The 15,595-nt window shown below is 48.0% G+C and overlaps 1 protein-coding gene across 1 annotated transcript in view; it reads right to left on the reverse strand.

Annotated features, from left to right (window-relative positions):
- The window catches only part of Parva (parvin alpha), a 145,926-nt gene extending 138,696 nt beyond the window's left edge, over positions 1-7,230 (reverse strand). Inside the window, exon 1 of the mRNA XM_050125903.1 lies at positions 7,002-7,230. Within this exon, the coding sequence (XP_049981860.1) occupies positions 7,002-7,137 (136 nt within the window). The 5' untranslated portion in view covers positions 7,138-7,230. The remainder of the gene's footprint in view (positions 1-7,001) is intronic.
- Positions 7,231-15,595: the final 8,365 nt, after the last annotated feature.

The raw sequence follows: 15,595 nt of genomic DNA on the forward strand, positions 1-15,595 counted from the left end.
AACAAGGTACAGGAGATGATTTAAGGACCCAAGCTGAACAAGGCTGAATGTCTCTGGGAGCCTAGGCAGAGTCAGGAGCAGAATCGGAAGAGGAACCCTTGGCGAGGGAAGTCATCTGAATAGCAAACAAAACTGGCTCTGTTTGGTCTCAGGGTTCTATACTGGCCCAATTTCCCTCTCATTGCTCCTGGCCTCTTCAGTCTTTCTTGCTGGTTCCTCGTCTCCCTGCTTCTGAATTTGGGGAACCCACAGGTCTCAGTCTTGAACCTCTTCTATTTTATCACCAAACCTGAGGGGCTGATTCAAGCTCGTGGATTTAAATACACATGGCTGCATCTCCACCCTGACTCACAGAACAAACTCAAACCCAGCATCTCTATATGGAAGTTCAACAGGAATCATTACCTAGACTCGACTGCTTGGCCGGGAACCCCGTTTCTGTCCCACCTCTCTCTTTCCCTGCACCTGGCCTCAGGAAGCCCACCAAGAGGCGGCTCCTCCCGCAAAGCTCAAGACCACGCCTATAAGGGTATTTAAGCCACAGTTTCTAGACCAGCTACGTGATTTCTCTCCTGTTCCCCCCCCCCAAGTCACCTGGGGGTGCTCTGCTCAGTTAGACCTCATCCTATTCATTCAGCTTGAGTTGGTTTATCGCATTGATGGAGAAACCCACAACTGGGGATTCAAAATACTTTTCAACAACCAAAACCCGGAGCCTTCTCTTCCTTTCCAGACCAGGCAAATCTGCAGGATTCTCCACTTTCAAATCAACTGCATCTCTGAAGCCATTCAAACCTATGAGCCCGTCCCTTGCTTTGACTCTCCATTGTCACCCAGCCTTTCAATAACTCCCTCTTGCTACATCTTCGGACAACAGCCAGAATTCAGACAACAGCACGCACACACATAGGAGGGAAGCCGTGTTCTTCCGTGTGAACCTTCCCCAACCTTTCTGTCTCTCTCACAATGACGCAAGACTGGAAACTCAGCAGAGCCCCAGAGCAAAACAGAAGCCAGCTGAGTTATAACTCCTGTGCACAGGTCCTGGGTGGAAAGCTCACATTAATGTCTTGGGAACAGGATCAGTCTTGCAAAGAAAGGCTACTTAGCCTTTCCTATAAGGTTCAAATTAGTGCCATATGGGCTTCACACGGTCACTAGTTACTTACAGAAGCTACAGAAGGTTCTACAGCCCACGAAAGAGACTATTTTAAATTTCAAAGACTTTTTAAAAGTAAGTTGTCAACTTCAGTAGCCACCATTTGTGCCCTGTGATGCATATGACACAGCCCCTCTAAACTTCACACTTTCAGGAGGAAGTGGGGACCTGGGGGACCATGCATGGTAAAGCACTTGCTTGTCACACACAAGGTTGATCACAGCACTGAAAAACTAACTAAATAAATAAAAGGAATTTTAATCTCACATTAAAGATGATGAAGGAGAGACTTAGATATTTTAAGAAATTTGGTTTATGTCACAGACATTAAAACAGAAGAGGAAAGAAGTTCAACATAAAACCGTAAGCTACAAAAGACTTTTTTCTCCTCTTTTCTCTTGTTCATCTAACAGTGGATTTTGAGTCTTTTTTAATTTTTCTAAAAATGTGTATGGGTATTTTTTCCTCTGCATGTATGTCTGTGTACCACATGTGTGCCTGGTGCTTGCAGAAGCCAGAAGAGAGCATTAGACTCCCTGGGACTAGAGTTACAAATAGTTGTGAACTGCCATGTAGGTGATAGGAATCGAACCCTGGTCCTCTGAAAGAGCAGCCAGTGTTTTTAACCACTGAACCATTTCTCTAGCCCCTGTCTGTTGAGTAGCTGAGCATGGTGGTACATTCCTAAAGTCCCTGGACTTGGGAGGTAAGGGCAGGAGGGTCAGGAGTTCAAGGTCATCCTCAGTTGTGGAGGGAGTACAAGGCCAGCACACGCTACATGAAGACGTGATCCAAAAAACCAAACACATAAGGCTGGGGTTACAGCTTGGTGATAGAATTGCTTGCCTTCAATGCAAGAGACCTGAGGTTTGATCTCCAGTTCCGCCAAAACAAAACACACAAAACAATAAAACACAAATGTGTAAATTTACTTGATATCTTCTAGACGAGACTGACTCTATGAGGTAAACAGTGAGTATCCTTAGGAAGACAGTGTAAAAACTATTGACCTAAATATTCTAGCACACACCAATCTTTTCCATCTTTGGGTCCCACAGCGGGACAGAGCCAGCAGGTATCAAACGATGAAGGGTGGTTCTCGGTGCCATGAGCACTCCATGCTGAAGCCCCAGGACAGTTGGCCAGCATATCAGTGCACATGATTCTGAGGAGTCGTGAAGTAGAAGGCAGATTCTGCATGGCAAAGAGTTGTGAACTCACACACGGTGCAGAGCAAGATCCAGCCTGACGTCACTACAGTTGAGGAGTTGTGGGTCATGGGCACACATTCATACCAGCCTCAAGCCTCTGTTGACTGTTTCATAGAACCAGAAAGTAGCTGGAGTGGATGGTGGCCAGCCCGGTCAGAAGCTATGTACACTCCTCCTATTTGCCCATCATTAATGGACTGAACAGAACTGGAGCTTTATAGTTTATGAGAACACAAGTAAGATCTTGCACTTGGTTTCGAAAACCTCAACTGAGTAAACCCAAAATAAGAAAGGGTGGGGCTTAGGAGCTACAAACAAGCTCAGTAAGAGACAGTGAGGTACGAGGGGGGGGCAGAATGAAGAGCTCCCCACCCCTGCCCCATGGCCGTACTAATGAAACGCTATGTCTCTGCTAGAAAAGGGGAGACCATTCTGATAGAGTTCACCAGGTTCGCTCCACCCTCCTCTTCTCTCCTCTGGTACCCAGCATCTGCTGGAGTACGTAAGAGTCCGTCCCCACATTCTGCTCCCAGTCTCCTTGCCCTGGTGCATATCATCTGGTTCATGGACAGAAAGCACATGAGCCTCCTCTTGCTCCGCTCTCTTCCCCCTCCGTCTGCACATTCCTAACAATAACTGTGTCCCTAAGGACTACAGTTCCTGTCCGACAATCCTTGGAAGCTGGGCCTGGAACATAAGCCTACAATCCTGCTTACTCAGAGGCTGAGGCAGGAGGATTAAAAATTCAAGACCTGCATTTCTGAAGTAAAATCCCGTCTCCAAAAAAAAAAGTACAAAGAGGGTTAGAAGAGCTGGGTGGAATACCCAGTGTTTACCGTGCAAGCTTGAGGACCCAAGCTCACATCCTCACCACCCACTTAAAAAGCAGGGCACAACAGTGTGTGCCTGCAGCCCCAGCGCTAGGGAGGCAGAGGCAGAGGATCCTGGGCTTGATGGCCAGCCGCTCTACCCTGGTCAGTGAGTGCCAGGTTCACTGAGAGAAGAGACTGCTGTCTCGTTTAAAAAAAAACTGTTAAGTAAGTAAGCCTGGTGACCTCCACATAGGCCACATGACACATGAATGCTCCCCAACATAAGCATCACACGGACACACACTAGTAAAAAATAAAAATAAAGGTAAAGAGCAGTTGAGCAAGACACTCAACACTGACCTTTGTCCTAAACAAGCATGCAAATGTAACCGTATTCTTAGACATATAGCATATAAGGGGGGAGGGGTGGGGAGGCAGTGGGGTGGACGAGTACAAGCAAGGCCACTGAGGATGTAGCCCATGTTACAGGACTGCTTCTCATGTACAAAGCCCTAAGCTTGAGCCCCAGCACAACAAAACAAAAACAATAAAATCAAGAGCTATAGAGAATTGGCTCCGCGGTTAAGAGTACTTAATACTCTTATGGAGGACGCAAGTCTGAGTCTCAGCACCCATGTGGTGGCTCATAACTATCTGTAACTCTAGTTCCAGGGGATCTGATGCCCTCTCCTGACCTCTGTGGGCACCAAGCACACACGTGATACAGACATACATGCAAGCAAAACATTCATACACATAATTTCAAAAGCAAAAGAACAAACAAAAACCAGGCTCCAGCTCCAAAAGGGTTCCGGTTACCTTTCCTGCCCCTTTAAGCATAGAAGAGGTAACAAGCAGCTTCCTGTTATTCCCAGCTCTCCAACCTACGGCCAAAGCCGGCTACCAGCACTAGCTAACACAAAATCATAATCCCACTTAAAACATTATGAAGACCTCTACGACAATTTTGGAGGGTAACTCAACTGGGTGACTTTCAATCATCAACTTTCTAGGTGACATCATGTCACCACATAGAAAAGCTGGACATGCCTGCTGTTGTAGCATCCCGTCTTGGTTCTCATCAGCTTGCTGGTGGCTCTGTAAATAACTTTCACTGCAACACCTGCTGCACACTCTGGTGGGGGTGGGGGTGTCAAGTGGGCCATGCACACTCTGGTGGAGTGGCACCAACTCTGCAGTAACTCAGAACTTCTGCAAGTTTATTATGGAGAGCACAGGAGGAGAGGTTAACCAGGTGTGGTAGGAGGTGTCTATAGGTGAGCAGTCTCCAGTGTAAACATCCAGGAGGAAGAAGCTGTGGGTGTTAGTTTTTGCACACACTGGTCAATAGTTCATAAGGCTCACACTTGTGCACACAGTGTCAACATCTGCACTCAGACCAGAGGAAGGCTTTGCCATTGTTCTGAGCCTGATCTAGGGGAAAAGCTTTGCCAACTTCCCACCGGTCCAAGGCCTTAGTCCTTGACTTGGCTGGCTCCCTCTGGACTTTACCCTCTCTACACTCCTTCAGTAATTATTTTCAGCATCCCATCCAAGTTGACCTTCTGTTTCCTCAGGGCTCTGATGAACGGAAGACACAGGATGCCAAAGAGTCTTAAGATCATGTCCCCCAGGACCAGCTGCAGGGACAGCGAATAATGAGCCTGGTCAAGATAAGACTCCAGAAAGTACCATGATCTATTTCAAAACAGCCAACGCCATATCAGACTCCAAGATAGCAGATGGGACAAAGTGATCATCTTTGAACTAAGACAATCCTTTCTCATAGTAGAAAACAGTGGGGTAAACACTGCTAGCCAGTTACAGTCCTCCAATCATCAGGTGGATGAGCCAATACCAACCAAGAACACAATCTAGAAAAAGGACTTCCCAAGGTAGGATCTCATGATCAGTCTCACCCACTGTACGTTACTCAAGGGCTTACCAAAACACCTGCCCACAATTTCCACTTCTGTGGTATCAGAGACCTGTGGTCAACGGTGGTTGCAGAATAATAAATGGAAAATTCCAGAAATACCTCCTAAGTTTTACACTGCACACCGTTCTGGTTGGCATGAGGAATATTTGCTTCACTCCACACCTTCCTGCCTGGGACAGGAGTCCTGCAGCTCTACATTGTTAGGCGTCGGTAATTTAGTAGCTATCTTTGCTATTGGCTCAAGTATCAGCTTGACTGTCCCAGCACTGCAATGCCTACAGTACTAAGTACTAAGTACAGTACTAAGTACTATCATTATTGTGTGCGTGCATGATGTACGTATGTGGGAATTCTGGCCCACGTCAGAGGACAGCCTTGAAGAGTCAGCTCTTTCCTCCCACCTTTCTGGAGATCACCAGTCTGGCTTGGCAAGTGCCTTTTCCCACTGAGCGCTCCCAGCTCAGTTAACCTCTTTGACGGTGCCTAACAGACAGGTTAAACTTCACCATAGACATATATAGCAAGACGCATACTATATATCAGGCTCAGTACAGCTCTATAGTATGGGCCATGCACTAGGCAGCTTGAAGTAATTTCCCCCTACAGATAAGGGGGAACTAACTATAACATTAACGGGGGGAGGGGGGTGTTTGCAGACTCGTGCTGCAATCTAGACACACTTAGCTTTTGCACTTAGTTTGTTAATTAAACAGCAAAGTGGCCTCCGTATTTCAGGAGACTAAGAACAGGAGACATTTCCTAGTTCATCACCTCAGACCCACTACTACTCAGTCTCCTAAAATGACCTGGGGGCTTGGGCTACAACAGAGTGGTAGACTACTTGCCTAACACCACCGAGGCCCTAAACCCAACCTCCAGTACAGACAAGAACAATCCATCAATAGAAATTGGGTCTGGGAGGGCAGTCCTGGAATCCCAGCTGCTTTGGAAGCTGAGGCAGGAGGGCCACAAAATCCTGCCTGGGCTACAGGGTAAGCTCAAGGTTGGCCCGGGCAACTAAGTATCTCAAAAGAAAAGCAACAAGCAACAACAAGAGTGTGGTACTTGGGCAGGAGACCCACCCAAGGTCCTCTAGGTTCAGCCAAAAAAGAAAACCTTTTTAACCCTACAGCTCTTATTCACACACCCATCACCACATTGGTTTTTGAGAACCATCACTTCATTTTATACACCCAAAAGAGAGTTGCAAACTCTGCCTACAGGACAAAGTATTTTACACAGAAACTGTTTTGGAAACTAAACCAAGACTGCTGGGTGAGAAAAAAAAAAGTGTTTGGAGTTTGGGTGGTGTTGTTTTGTTTGGGTTTTTTGTTGTTTTGTTTTGCTTTGTTTGCCCGGGTTCACAGCAGGGTCATGGCCCTTAGGTGTACTGAGTTTACCCCTCCGTCCACCTTGGCGCGTTTTTCTCTCAGTCAACAAACATTTGATACAAATCATCGGTGTCCACACAAGCCCAGGGGCCCCCGCGAGAGATCCAATGAAGCCAGCACTCCTGCAGTAAAGGACCTGAAGGCACCCGGGAAACGACGGCGCTGCAGAAACCAATGAAGGCAGAGAGCGGGCAGTGACGGAACCGGAGAAAACTTTTCAGCAGCAATTTGGCAAATGCCAGCCCTCGGGCTCGCAGAGGGCGGGGACAGCGGCCTAGCGGAGGGCGCAGGGGACCGGCTGGGCCTGGGTTCTGGGACCACAGTCACCCGAACCCTGGGCTCCGTCTGTGGCCTGGCGAGGACACCAGCCCGGTCCGGGGCCCTGAAGGCGCCACGGGGACAGTGCAAGGCGCGCCCGGCACTGCCAGGGGGTCCCCCACCCCCAGACTCCCAGGTCTCCGCAATGCTCGCGGCCTCGGCCGGTCCTACCTTCCTTGGCTTTCTTCCTCCGGGCCAGCGTCCCTCCGAGTTTCCCCAAGAACGAGTCATCCTTCTTGCGGGATGGAGGCGACTTGGGGGTAGGAGATTTGGGGACCGAGGGCGACTTCTGTGGGGAGGTGGCCATGGCGGCGGGATACGGAGCTGGAGCTGGGCGGCCGCGGCGGGCGGCGGCGGGACTGGCTTTCCAAACGGAAGCGGAATTATTCCAGGCATTTGAGGCAGCTCGCTCGCCTTTCCCGTCCCTCGCTCCCTCCCTCGCGCCGCCCTCCGCCCTGCAAGGAGCTGCTGCGCCTGGGGCCCCGCGCCCCGGGCTGTCTGGGCTGCGTGGACGTCCAGGCCTGCTGCTTGCTGGGGTGTCTGCACGCAGGGACACGTGCATGCAAGGGGAACATTCATTTCGACCCTCACACACACACACGCTGCTGGGGGTCTCTTACTTTACCTCTTGCATGGGTCACACACACACACCCTGTGCCTTTATTTCTCCCCTGACTTACACACACACACAAACACACGCGCGCGCGCGCACGCTGCTGGGGTTGTCTTGCTTTGCCCCTTGCAAGGGTCCCTGTATTGTTAGCATTTTCATGTCTTGAAGAAGTCAACGAACCAAAATGGGCTCTGGTTCCAACAGACTTCTGCATGACTCTGCGGACTTTGACCCTCTCTCCACACGCCACTGAAACTAGAAGTCCATGATGGCAGAGGGCCCGCTTATTCTTGTAAGGCATCAATGGGTCTGGTATCATAATTGTTTGTGTGAAAAGACCAGATGTAGGAACACAGGCGATGCAGGAACAACCATGGACTCCCGTGAGACACTTATCCTGACCTATCTAGCCAAAAGCAATAGAGTTAGTTCCAGACTCTCTTGGCCTGATGCTGGAGTCACACGGGGCAGTTTCAAAGACTCATGCTGACGACATTTAAAAGACATATTTTTATTGTGCTTCTTTGTCCTAAGTTCTGGGCTTGGGCTTTTGTGTTTGCTTATCTCTTTCCCACACTCTCACCTTGGTACCTCACCAGCCAGAAGAGTTAAATACTGTTTCCACAGCTCTTTCCCTGGTGAGACAAATTTCTGCCCCTCCTTACACAGCAACACCAACAAACTACAATTCCACTGAAGTCAAATTCGGGAAACCAATGAGTTTATCAGACTTAGTTACAGAGCCTGGATGAGGGGTTACCTACAGTGAGGGTGACTCCCCAAACAGTCGTACCATTGCAAAGTCCTACCCCAGAATGGATGAGTTCTTTTAACTGTATAAACGGAGCCCCCTTCAAGCTACTCTAGCACCTCCATAGACCGGATGCAATTAGGGCAGAATTACTTATGGGGTTTGCAGGAGGGAGTAGCCAGGATTGAGATGAGAGTCCAATGACTCTCCCGGCTCCCTCCTTCTGTAAGGAAACATCTATAAGGAAACAGGCTCTGTTTCTAGGTAGGGGAGATGGGTGTGGAAGCGGGGAGTTCCAAGTATTCACAACTGCTTAAAGGAAGATGGCGGCTGTTATGCTTTGAGGATGCTCTACAACACACACACATGCACATGAATGCACGCACACACACACACACACACACATGCACGCCTGTCCTCTAGCCAAATAGAATCCAACTGAACACCTGACTCAAAGGGAGCAAGAGCTTGGACCCAGCTGGAGAAACTGTGGTCCAGTGATTGGGGCACGAGGCAGCTGATCGTGCCGCATCCTGGTAGGGGCATCTGTTTTCCATCACAGGCATGTCGATGAGTGACATGCATCTTATTTCCTGTTGTTTGGATGAAGACTACAACCAGAAGCAACTTGGGGAGGGAAAGGTTTATTTCACCTCTTAGGTTCTAGTCCATCGTGGAGGGAAGTCAAGGCAGGAACCTGGAGGCAGGAACCGAAGCAGAGACCGTGGAGGAGCACTACTTACTGGCTGGTTTCTCTTGGTTTGCTCAGTTTGTTTTATTCTACAACACAGGAACACCTGCCCAGGGAGGCACCATACCTAGTGAGATGGACTCTTTAGATCAATCATTAATCAAGAAAACACCTCATAAGCTTGTTTACAGGCCAATCTGATAGGGGCATTTTCTCATTCTGTTGTTCCCTCTTCTCACGTGACTCGAGCGTGTGTCAGGCTAACCAAACACTGAGCAACACAACATGCACACAGAGGGTCAGGGGGACATAGGGCCTTATCTGTCGTGTGTGTGTGTGTGGGCGCACGCGCGTGCGTGTGTGTGTGTGTGTGTGTGTGTGTGTGTGTGACTCCAGGCATCCAGAAGCAAATAAAGGAGTGTTCTCAAGAGGCCATGTGTGCCAGGCATGATAGCACACACCCATAATCCTAGCACCCAGGAGGTGAAGGCAGAAGAAGGGGTTTAAAGTCATAGCTACATAGCTAGTGAGACCGTCTCAAAACAAAAGCCGTGTGATAGTTTAGGCATTGAAAACTCATGGGATCTGGCATCTCTTCCCACTCCCGCATGAAATTCCTGCAAGCCAGCTGTGCTTCCATTCAAGGAGATATGGCTACTAAAGCCTTCCTGGAGCCGCCCACTGTCGTGTGTTCTAACCTGCACACTGTTGTGTGTTCTAACCCGCACACCGTTGTGTGTTCTAACCTGCACACAGACTAGCAGAGCTGCCCACCGTTGTGTGTTTTAACCCACACACGGACTAGCAGAGCCCCCACTGTTGTGTGTTCTAACCCACACACAGACTAGCAGCAGCTGTTCCTTAGAGTGTAGATTCACTTATGTCTGCTCAAGAGTTGCCATTTCACCTTTTCAGAACATGATAATTTTCCTGGTGCCTCTTACTGTTGCAGGAGGTCCTTCCGCCCCTCCAACCAATAGCTGCTGTGATACCAGCCCATTGGGGCGTGGTCTCTCTCCCTTTAAAAAAGCAGCTATTTCCTCTGCTCGCTCTCTTCACTTCCTGCTCCGCCGGAGACTAGACTCACTTCCTGGTTGTGCAGATGGCTGTTGTCTGGGATGGTGATCTGTAAGTTTTTCCCCTTTAAATAAATAACACCCTATTAATCATAACTCCAAACTGGTGTGGCCTTGTTCGTGACTTACGCCTTCATCTTACCAAGCAGAAGAGGAGCTGAGGAGTCTACTAGCCTGGGACAATTTCTACACACACACACACTCACACATGCACACACACGCACACATGGAAACAGTGAGTGAGGCAGGCCACAGTGAAGTGCTTTGATTATATCACTAACCCTTCTTGTTTAGGATCTCAGACACAGACCCTTTCTCAGACTCAGAGACATTTTTCACACCCGCATACTATAAGCTCTGATTGTGGTGTCAAATCCACGCAGCTCAAAGGCATTCTTTGGGTCTCCATTTTTTTCCCTCTACTATATGAGGTGGTTGGTATAGAATAGCGAATAGCAATTCTTGTTTCTGATTGGACCCTGCAATCTCCTAAAGTTCTTTTTTTTTAACAGGTATTAACCAACACCATTTCCAGAGATTCTGACTCATTTAATTCAAAGTGAAACCGAAACATCACTTCAGGTGATGTTAATGTAAGTAGTCCATGTGTTGGTGCTGGGCATTTCAGGCTCCTTCTGACTCTAACGTTCTGTAGGTCTGCAACAGATTGCTGATAACTTTGTGTGTGCACTGACGATGCCCTAAACATAGCATCCTCAAGCTATTCACGGAGATCTTTGTTTCCCATGTATGCACTTATCTCTAAACAGGCTCTTAGAAAATTTTATGGTCTTCTATGTACTTTGGAAGCCACTGAGCACAGCTAAAAGGAAGGTCAATCTTGGTGGTTGAGCGCTGCCTCCCAGAACATGCCATCAACTGGCGGCACAGGCGGCAAAGCTAACAAGAGGAATGGGAAGATAAGATATGGATGCTGATAAGATTCTGTGTGTGTGTGTGTGTGTGTGTGTGTGTGTGTGGCTTTGGCTAAGGATCTAAGAGGGCGAATGGGCAATTGGAAGTAAATAGTCCATTTCCACCGCTACCTGCAGAGGTCCCTTGCTTTGTCACTCCACTGTGTTCTCTTGAAGATGGTCTCTGACTGGAACTGGAGCTCTGTTGGTGGCTGGCAGACCACACAGTCCTCCGGCTTTTGCCCGCCCTCACAGTGCCAGGATCACATGGCCACACTCAGCTTTAAGAAAGATCATGTGTCTGGTGCTTTCCCCAGATGTATGGATGTACACTAGGTGCACACTTCGGAGTTTAGAAGAGGCCATTGGATTACCCGGAACTAGAGTTACAGACAGTTGTGAGCTGCCATGTGGGTGCTGGAAGTCAAACGAACATCCTCTGGAAGAGCAGACAATGCTCTTAACTGCTGAGCCTTCTTTCTTGCCTCACATACCCCGATTTTTGTGTGGGTGCTGAGAATTTGAACTCCGGTCCCCATGCATAAGCTGCAAGTGCTCTCACCCACAATGCTGTCTCCTTAGCTTGACTGTAGGGATAAGCCCGCCCCTTGGGGGCGGGCTCACCTCGGGCGAATGTTTACTGATAATTTGGGTGCACAGAAGCCACGCGCCCCTTCCTGCTTCTGGTACTCCGCTGGAACCTTGGATTCGTGAGTCTGGTTTTTCCATTAAAGTTGTTCAAATATCTATTACTATTGGTCTTCATTAATCTAAACTGCCACACTTGACTAACTTTTTAAATTAAGTCATGGTACTTTGTGCTTTGCAGGCCTCTTCTCCAGCTCTCTGAGTGGCCATACCACTCTGAGATCAGCAGGTCCTAAACTGTCACCAGGCTTTCCTTGGGGGACCATGTTCCTTGCTAACCTTGTGTCTTTCCCAGCCATGCCTCTGTCCAGTCTTGTCCTTTTCCCTCCACAGCCCAGCACCCACCTGTGTCTCACAAGGTGGTTCATGCATGGCCCATGCCCTGTTGGATGTCCCCACACCCATGAGCTACAGGCAGAACTCATAACTCGACTCTGGGTTACAAAATGGGGATACGAAGTTGTGAGGAGCTTTCTGGAAGGGGTTGAATGGGGCTGCTGAGTAGGCGTGATCAAAGTACATTGTATTCATATATGGAATCCTCAAAGAAGAAATTTAAAACAAAAATATTTTTAAAGAAGCTCTAGGGAGATGGCTCAGTGACTAAGAACGTTTGCTATGCAAGTACGAGGACCCAAGTTCAAATCTCTAGCATCCACATAAAAGGCAGGGAATGACTGCATAGTGAAGGAGCCAAGCTAGGAAGATTTGGAGAGCTCGCTGACGAGCGAGCAAAGGCAGCAAGTTTCCAGTTTACCAAGAAACTCTGTCTCAAGGCTGTTTGGTGGAGAATGATAGTAGATACACGTATCCAAAACTTCACATGCATGAACAACAACAACAACACACACACACACACACACAAATAGCAAGTCCCATGTGGAGACACTTCCCTGTAGTTTCAACACTCAGGAGGCAGAGCAGGAGTTCACCAAACGTTTGAGGCTGGCCTGAGTCACACAGCATGTTCCAGGCTCATCAGAGAGATATAACAAGACCTTGCTTCCAAAGAATAAAGGTGGGGGAAGTAAGATGCCTCAGGGGGAAAAGGCACTTGACTGCCAAGTCTGACAACCTAAGTTCAATCCCTGGCCTCCACAAAGGAGAAGGTAGGTCCTTTGTTGTCCACATATGCACCATGACGCTTGTACCCAACCAACCCCCCATATTAATTAAAATTTAAAATGTAGTAAGTAAATAGAAATAAGAGAGTAAGCTACAAACAGGGTCAAAAGCACAATAGCTACAGAAGTTACAAAAAGTCTCTATAGGGCTTAAATATATCAATCAAATTAAAACATACAAAAGAAGACACTTTTCTACTGGGGGGGGGGGCGTTAAACAGTTTTGAATGTCTTCAGGTCCAGCCACTCCTGTGAAGACGTAAAAGAATCCACTTGACATTGGAGTTTGGCAAAAGGAGGCTCACACAGCATGACCACCGGGAGGACACTGGAAAAGCCAACCACAGTGTTAGATAATGGAGTGCGAACTGGTGTCTCGGAGCTCAGTTTCGACAGAGTTCATAAGTGGTGTGTGTAATCTTTACTCGTCACATAGCTGTCAACTGTACTTTCACAGTGTTTCCCCTGTATTTTTCCATGTTCCTTTTAAAAAGATCATATTTTTTCAAAGCTCAGGAGGAAGGCTACCTCGCCATCTCAAAACAGGTTGCGGTAAAACTCGAAAGGTTTCCCTACAAGTGAATGTTACAGATTGAACAGTGTCCCCTCACATTGGGACCCTACTTGGAAAAAGAATTATTGAAGGGCTGGAGAGATGGCTCAGTGGTTAAGAGCATTGACTGTTCTTCCAGACGACCTGAGTTCAATTCCCAGCAACCACATGGTGGCTCACAACCATCTGTAATGAGATCTGGCGTCCTCTTCTGGCCTGCAGGCATACATGGAGGCAGAATGTTGTATACATAATAAATAAATAAAATCTTTTAAAAAAATTATTGAAGACACAGTTAGAATGACCTCAGACTCTTTATGGACTCTAAAGTACTCGTGGTGATCTTTGAAGGTCATTCTGCCAGTGAGCATGTCCCTGAAGTATGGTGGCCAGTCAATCCAAGAAGGGCGATGTCTTTATGAGACAAGAAACATCTGGACACAGGCAAGCACAGGGGGCAGGGCATGATTGGAAGCAGGTGGTCACAAGCCAAGGAGCACTTGGCAGAGCCATAGAAGTATCCTGACTTGGAATCTTGAGGGACCCTGGCTCAACAGACACCAGGCTTTTGGACTTCCAGAGTCTACACCCAAGGGAAGTTGATCTCTATTGCTCTAAGCCACCCAGTTCTTGGTCCTTTTTGTTAGTAGTCTCAGGAAGCTAACACACATCGAAGAGTACCATGACTGTAACCTGGGATGAGCATTTTACAAGGACTCCGGGGTGCCGATCTGTAACCAGAAGTTGTTGACCACAGTGTCGTACATGGGAAGGGACCAGAAGAGCCTGCCAGGGCTTTTGGGAAGCTCTTTGGTCAGCGATAGGGAGCTGTGCTTTCAGGATAAAGGCCCTGTGTGTGATAGGAAAGACTGAAGAGAGAGGGGAGGGGCAGAGTTCTTATGTGAGGGGCCATCTACACAACCTTCTTAGGGACTCTGGGGTCTTGAAGGCCAGTCTTCTGGTATGTCCTCTGAAGAATAATGGGTTCTAGTCCAGGAAGACCAATGTCCTTTTGAGAAAAGGACATCTGAATACAGGTATATCCTGGAGTTTGGGGGGTAGTTATAAAAAGCCTAGCTGTGTACCCTTACTGAGAACATCCTCCATTGCTGGTGGGAGTGCAAACTTGTACAGCCGCTGTGAAAATCAGTATGGTGATTTTTTCAGAAAATTAGGGAACAATCTACCTCAAGATCCAGCAGTACCACTGTTGGGTATATACCCAAAGGATGCTCAATCATACAAGGACTTGTGCTTAACTATGTTCATAGCCAAATTATTTGTAATAGTCAGAATCTGGAAACAATGTATATGCCCCTCAACTGAAGAATGAATAAAGAAAAGGTACATTTACACAATGGAGTACAACACAGCAGGAAAAATAATGACATCTTGCAATTTGCAGGCAAATTGATGAATCTAGAAAAAAAATCATAACCCAGACCCAGAAAGACAAATAAAATATGTATACTCACTCATAAATGGCTTTTAGAAATAAAGAAAATCCAGCCTACAGTTCACAACCCCAAAGAACCTAGACAACAAAGAGGACTCTAAGAGAGACATATGTGGGTCTAAATAGGAAGGAGAAAAAGACAAGATCTCCTGAATAAATTGGGAGTGTGGGGGTCATGGGAGAGGAGGAGGGGGAGAGGAAGGAAGGGATGGGAGCAGAGAACAATGTATAGCCCAGGAGCGTGTTGAGTGTGCGCACAGACAGGAGGCCTCAAGCACGGTTGGGAACATGGGAGGCTGGGAGTGGGATGAATTTATTTTGCTTTCTGAGACAGGGTCTCACTGCGCATCCCTGACTAACCTAGAACTCACTGTGCAGACCAGGCTAGACATCAACTCACAGAGATCTATCTGCCTCTCAAGTGCTGGGGTTAAAGGTGTGCATCTCCACATCCCGCCATAGTGGGATGTCTCTGAGGGTTACACAGATGGGTCTTGGGGGCGGGGTGAGCTCCAGGTTCCTGAAACAGATGACACACTTAGCTATGTCCTTCTGGAGTCTCACGGTGGACTGTAGACATACAGAGGGGATTTCTTTCCCTGAGTGTAATAGCTGGCAACCAGCTAGAGAGGCAAATCTGTAAAATCAGTAGCGGAAGACTAGAGAACGTGGCTAGGAAGAGCAGCAACAGCTAAACTTGTGTGTGTGTGAATATGTGTTTACGATTGTGTAAGTGCTCGTGTCTGTGAGCACGTGTGGTAGGACAAGGTCCTCCATGCAAAGCAGATGTCGGCTTCCTCAGGTCAGCTGTGCTTCCTGTCGAGAACCCTTCACAGCTGGGCCTGTGAACTGTTGACATTGCTCGTGGGAGTGGGGGAGGGGGAGGGCCTTGGACTCTCTCTGAATAGTCCAGCCCACTCTTCCCAGCCATTCGGTTGC

Source organism: Alexandromys fortis, unplaced genomic scaffold (assembly GCF_014885135.2).
Source record: "Alexandromys fortis isolate MF-2015 unplaced genomic scaffold, M_Fortis_MF-2015_v1.1 scaffold_250, whole genome shotgun sequence".
Taxonomy (NCBI): domain Eukaryota; kingdom Metazoa; phylum Chordata; class Mammalia; order Rodentia; family Cricetidae; genus Alexandromys; species Alexandromys fortis.